Here is a 6,373-nt window from a genome sequence, read left to right on the forward strand (position 1 = left end):
TTTTTTTTTTTTTTTTCAGAACCGGGTATTGAACTCAGGCCCCTGCACTTTCCAGGCAAGCGCTTATCCCACTGAGCCATCTCCCCAGCCCCCCATTTGTCTTTTTGAGACAGGGTCTCACTCTGCTGTTCCAGCTGGCCTTGAGCCCATTTTGTATCCTAGGCTGGTCTCAAACTCACAAGGATCCTCCTGCCTCACCCTCCCAAGTGTTGGGATTATTACAGGCATGCACCACCACACCCAGCTAAAACCATGTACTTGTTAAAGTTTTGCCTATTATAACAGTATCATGTAATATTGCACAAGATTTTAATTTTTGGGAATCAAGTACTTATTTTTAAATCACCTTAATAATTTATTATTTTAAATACCTCATATTTTATCAAAGGCTCAGCAATTATAAGCAAAGCTAATTAGTCTATTTTGTTTCATGGGAGATCCATAATTTTTTTCACTAAACTTTTAGCAGTTTTTCTGCTTAGTCTACTGTAAAACCTTGCAATAGTTGCTTAGTTGGAGATATCATTTTACTGACATAGCTATATCTGTTTGTCCTTTTGAAGCACCTTATCTGAGCAAGCCTCACAGTGCCAGTGAGTTCCACAGTATGCCACCTATGGACAGTGTGTGCTGGCCCGTGCCCGGCCAGATCCATCCTGTGTCCACACCAGTGACTGAACTTGCTCGAGTTTGCGCCCTTGTTGGAATGCCACAGCCAGATTTCTCCTTTCTGAGAACAGCTCAGGTATAGTATGTTTCTACTCCATTTATATACATTCTTCAATACTGAGCTTAAATAAACTGATTGATAATCCGTGACTAGGAAAATACAATGGGGCTTTCAAGTTTTTATAAACAGTATAGATCTCTGTTTCTCACTCAGGCTGGTAAATTTGTATATAACTAGAGCCCTCAAAAAGGCTAAACGAGAAAAACCAGGGCAGCATGCATCCCAGCAAGATTCTTCAGATTGACAGAGCTAGTGACAGAGTATAACAATGACCTATCTAAACTGGTTTTTTGTTTTTGTTTTTTGTTTTTGTTTTTTTGAGGCAGAGTCTCAATATGCAGTTCAGGCTGGCCTTGGACTCACTTTGTAGCCTAGACTGGCTTCAAACTTGCAGTGATTCTCCTGCATCAGCCTCCTGAGTGCTGGGATTACAGATATATGCCACCATGCCTAGCCTTTTTGAAACTTTTTGTTCTCAAATGCCCTCATTTATTTGGGAGGAACCCAAAGAAGTTTTGTTTTCTTGTGTTACATCTATGTTTATCATATAGAAATTAAAACTAGTAAGTTGGGCTTATCCTTTTTATGACAGAGCAGTACTTCACTATATAAAAAAAGACATATTCATTCATCAGTTGGCAAGCATTTGGGCAGTTTCCAAGATAAGGCTATTACACAGGACAGCCAGTTAGCTCAGCAGATTGAAGTGCCTTCTTAGGCACATTGAAACACCTGCTTAGGCAGATGCAGGGACCAGGGTTCAATCCTCAGTCTGCTGTGCCAGCCCCGTGCTGAGATGGTGACTGAGACTGGGCATGGTGGTGTGCGCCTGTAATCCCAGTGCTAGAGAGGCTGAAAACAGGGGGATCACTAGAGTCTGAACTGTGTAGTGAGACCCTGTAGAACCTGTACTAACCACATTAAAAAAACAATTTTTTTTTTTTTTAAGATTTGGCTATTACAAACTGTGTGACTATAAACATGGGTGTGCATATATCGCTGCGCTATGATGCTTTTAATTCTTTTGGGAAGATAATAAAAGAAATAGCAGGGCTGAACAGAACCTCTAATCCTAGATTTTGAGGAACCTCCACACTGATTTCTCCAGTGATTGCACCCGTCTGTATCACAGACTGATCAGTTCTACAACTTCCCAAATAAGTAAATTGCAAAAGCTTAAGTGAAAGAGACAAGTGGTATAATTTTAGGGCTCCAGGAGGATCAAAACCCTCTAGCAGAATTTGAAATTCTCTGGGGGCTGAGACAATGAACTTCTCTCAACGGCCCATAATTATTTTGGATTTCAAACAAGGGAGTTGGATACTGAAGAAAGTGGGGAATCTGAGCAGGACTTTGGGAATCAGTTTCAGGACTTCTCCAAATAATAGATTACATTAACTCAGAAGAACTATATTATCTCCAGGAAGACCTTCAGGAGGGAGATGCCTGCAGCTACAGTCTTTAGCTAATTGGTATTGGAGCCAGGTGTCCTCAGCTATGGCCATGCCTTGTCCTTTGAGGCATCGCAGCCACTACAGGTCTCACCCGGGACCAGTGATCCTAGAAGTTCACTTACTGTGAGTCCACTGCCCATCTCCAGACAAGGGGCCTAGGCTTCAACAGAATCACAAGTACACATAGAAAGCCAATTGGTTAATTGTAAATCCTGCTCAGAGCTGCTTCATAGTGATCTCCATCAAGTCTGCACTCGCACTAACAGTGGAGAAGGTTTTCTTAAACCCACAACCCTATGAGCATTTGTTATTGTTTGACTTCTTGATGATAATCCATTCTTTCAGGGATGAGATGGAATCTCAGCATTGTTTTAACTTTCATTTCTCATGACCAGCGATGTTGAACATCTTCATGTATTTATTTGCTGCCTACACCACTGCTTCTGACAAGTATCTATTCCTCTCCGGTGCCCATTTTTGGATTGGGTCTTTAAATTTGGCAGATCTGGGTTTTGTTGTTACTGTTCTTTATATATTTTAGATAGTAGTCTTTTGTCTGTGGAACAGCTGGTGAAAATTTTTCCCTACACTGTAGGTTGTTTTTTCACACTGTTTATAGTTTCTCTTGCTGTACAAAAGATTTTTAATAAAATGAGGTCCTAATGCTAGGGATTTAGCTCAGTGGCACAGCACCTGCCTGCAAGCATGAGGTCCTGAGTTCGATTCCTGGTACCCAGAAAAAAGAAAGAGATCCCAGTTGTTCTTTGTGATAGTTCCTATGTGATAGGGTTTTCTTCATAAAGTCTGTGCCTACACCAGTTCTTTAACAGTTCTACATATTCTATCTTCTAACAGATTTAGTGTTTCTGTTTTAATATTTGGATCTTTGATCCATTTCAATTTTAGTTTAGTGCATGGTGAGAGATATGGGCATAATTTTAATCTTAGGCATGTGGAAAGCCAGCTTTTCCAACACCATTTACTAAAGAGGCTATCTTTCTTCTAGTGAAAGCATTAGGTTGAGGTTATAGTTCAGCAGCACGACACCTTCCTGGTAAACATTTGGTCCTGAATTTGATTCCCTGTTTAAAAAATAATAATAATAATTGAAGTGTTTATCACCTTTTTCTTATTAAAATTTTTTTTTTACATTTATTTATTTTGTGTGTGTGTGTGTGTGTGTGTGTGTGTGTGGCCAACTCAGCCCACCAGGGGGCGCGGCTGGCTGGCATGTGGTGCTGGGGGATCGAACCGTGGTCCCTGTGCTTTGCTAAGCTTAGTTTGTTCCAAGTAGGTGCTTTAGACCACTGAGCCATCTCTCCAGCCCCATTTATCACCTTTTTCTGAGATAATGTGGCTAGTATGTCTGGAGTTTGTTTCTACATGTTCCACTGATCTTCAGCTCTAATTTTTTTTTTTCCAATACGATGTTCACAGTAGCTACCATTACACAGTAGTTCTGTATAATTTCAAGTCAAGGATTGTGATGCTCCCATGCTTTCCCTTCATTGCCCAGAATTGCCTTTGCTATTCTAAATCTCTTCTGGTTCCAGATGAATTTTAGGATTTTTTTTTTCAACATAGAATCTAGCCATTTAATAACAAAATCATCTCTACTCTCACTCCATCACAGCACCCTGATGGGGCTGGGGAGATGGCTTAGTGGGATAAGTGCTTTCCTGGCAAGCACAGGGGCCTGAGTTCAATCCCTGGTTCTGCCAAAAAATAAAAAACACCACCCTGACAATCACAGGTCCAGTTGTAGGTGGGGGCTATGGAAAGCCAGCATGAATGCAGGCAGGAAAGACGGGGTCTGTCAGATGCCTGCTCCCCAGGTCAATGACTTGAGAATGCAAGGAGGCCTCTTCTCTGCTCAGCCACCAGCAGGGAGCTCCATCCACAGGAACCTGGACAGCCCATGCACCCAAACAGAGGGCATGAGGGTCCAGGGCTGGCCGGGGAGAAGAGGGATAAGAGCAGAAGTGGTGGGCCTGCCACCAGCATAGGTCTGCTGACCTGTCTCTGCCATGTCCAGCTCCTGGAGAGCCATGAGCACTCACACAGGCCTTGCCTTCTTGGCCTTCTCAGACCTCAGAGCCTCATCATGAGCTTTCCACTTCTGTGCCAGTTTGTTGGCCTCTCAGATTTGTGCCTCTTGCCGAACATGATCTTTTGGTAAAGGTACCTCTCCCACTTCTTCCTCATCATGCTTACCAGGCGCTTGGCCTCACTCTCCTCCCTCTGGGCTAGCTGCCGCTTTTCTTCCATCTTCACGGTGCCTGCCATTACCCTGGGTTTCTTCTCCTCTATCCTCTGCTCTTCCAGGGCTATGAGGCAGTCCTCCTCCTCCTTCTCCTCCTCCTCCTTTGAATCAACCTCTCCATCTTCTTCTTCCTCCTAGCCATCACCTTTGTTGTCTTCTTCCTCCTCCTCCTCCTCTTCTGATTCTTTCAAGTTTCCTGGGTCCTCTTCTCACTGCAGAGCCAGCAGCTTCAGCTTCTCAGGTGGAATGTAATCTCCTTCCTTCACAGACATGAAGGGCAAAAGGTGTGGGGGCAGCTGCACTCCAGGGACGTACTCTGCCACAGGGAGAAAGCCGGGCATTGACACAGTCAAACACCCACTGGGGCTGCACGTAGTACCTGCCGATAACGGGGTCTGCTGTCCAGGCCAGTCGACAATCTGGTGGGTGAGGCCAGCATCTGTGACATCACGGGTGGCCCCAATGCACAAAGATTTGTCCCAGGACACATCCCCCCAAAACTTCTGATGACTAAGGCCAGAGCCTCACGGGGCACCTTGAGGTTCAGGAAGAACTTTGGGCCTTCAAAGAGCTTCTTGTGCCTTTCTTGAGCCTCCAGCTCCATCCTGTAGTTCTGTTCCTCTAATGCCATCTCCATCAGCAGGAAACTCGTCAGCCTGAGCCTCCTCCTCCACCGCAGGCACCACTACATGGGCCAGGCTAGCACTGAGGGCCACCAGTTTCTCCATGGAGCTCTCGGAATCCAATGTGTAGGCATCCTCCTTCGCCTTCCCCTCTGCTCAGGCCTGACCCTTGAGCTTTGGCGGGTGGTAAAGTTTGAGAAACTGGTAGAGGCAGAAGCTGACAAAGCCCAGCAGGGTGGTGTAGAACTCAGTGAAAGTGGCCACAACCCTGTAGTCCACATCTGTCGGGTGACCATGGGGGAAGGCATAGGGTGTGATCCACACAGTGGGCTGCCCCAGCCCCTCAGCCTGGTAGTAAATGCCTTTGATGGACAGGAAGACTCGCATTGCATGGGTGGCAATGATGTAGTGCAGAAACTCCACGGGAGCCGCTGGCACAGCTAGATGGTGTGCACATGGCACTTGCCTGTCCTTGGGAAGATGGAAAAGAGGAAGCACATGAACAAGGCATCTTCCAGGTCCCGCAGAGCATTGATGAATGTAGGGTACCACTCCTTGATGATGTGGTCAAGTTTGTAGCTGGGCTTATTGTCCTTCAGATGTTCCACAGTATTCCACTCACTTTTCCCATAGGCCTTCCAGAGCCTCCAAACAAACACCTTGTATTCCCAGAGTTTGTTGACAATGGGTTCATGGAGGGAAATTTGATGTCTTTAATGAGATAAAAGGTTCAGGCCGCTGTAGAACCCTTGTTCACTTTCTTCTTATGTTTGGGCTCATGGGGATAAATGACCTTCAGGATGCACAACCTCCTAAAGTCTGCCAGGCTCAGCTGCAGCTTCTTCCAGGCTTTGTTTTGGGTGATGTAGTTGGTGGCAGAACCTTGTTCATACTTCTTCTCCAAGTTTCTCATGGTTCCACATTGAAGACTGTAGGAGTCTGCGCAGACAGCCAGCCAGGATTATTTTCTCTAATTCTGTGAGATATGAATTTGGAATTTTGATTGAGATTGCATTAAATCTATATATTTTGGGGGTATGGCCATTTTCACTACATTGGTTCTTCCTATAAGCAAAATAGATAGATAGATAGATAGATAGATAGATAGATAGATAGATTTTTTTTTTTTAATGTTTTTGGTACAGGGTCTCACTACACAGCTCAGACTCTTAGTGATCTTACTGTTTTCAGCCTCCCCAGTGCTGGGATTACAGGCATGCACCACAGTGCTTCTCTCAGTTGCTGGGTCAGTGTGCCCCAGAGGTGGGGCCAGCGTAGCATGTAGTACCAGGGATCAAACCCC

General features: G+C 44.9%; 1 protein-coding gene and 1 pseudogene across 3 annotated transcripts in view; one reads left to right on the top strand and one right to left on the bottom strand.

Moving 5' to 3' along the window:
- Xrn1 (5'-3' exoribonuclease 1) overlaps nucleotides 1-6,373 on the top strand; it is a 138,261-nt gene that overhangs the window by 123,702 nt on the left and 8,186 nt on the right. For all 3 annotated transcript variants that reach the window (XM_004629218.2, XM_023712967.1, XM_023712966.1), the window contains one exon: nucleotides 564-745. In XM_004629218.2, the coding sequence (XP_004629275.1) occupies nucleotides 564-745 (182 nt within the window). The remainder of the gene's footprint in view (nucleotides 1-563; nucleotides 746-6,373) is intronic.
- LOC101577407 lies at nucleotides 4,241-5,983 on the bottom strand (annotated as a pseudogene).

The sequence above is a fragment of the Octodon degus genome, unplaced genomic scaffold (genome assembly GCF_000260255.1).
Source record: "Octodon degus isolate 3935 unplaced genomic scaffold, OctDeg1.0 scaffold00028, whole genome shotgun sequence".
Classification (NCBI taxonomy): domain Eukaryota; kingdom Metazoa; phylum Chordata; class Mammalia; order Rodentia; family Octodontidae; genus Octodon; species Octodon degus.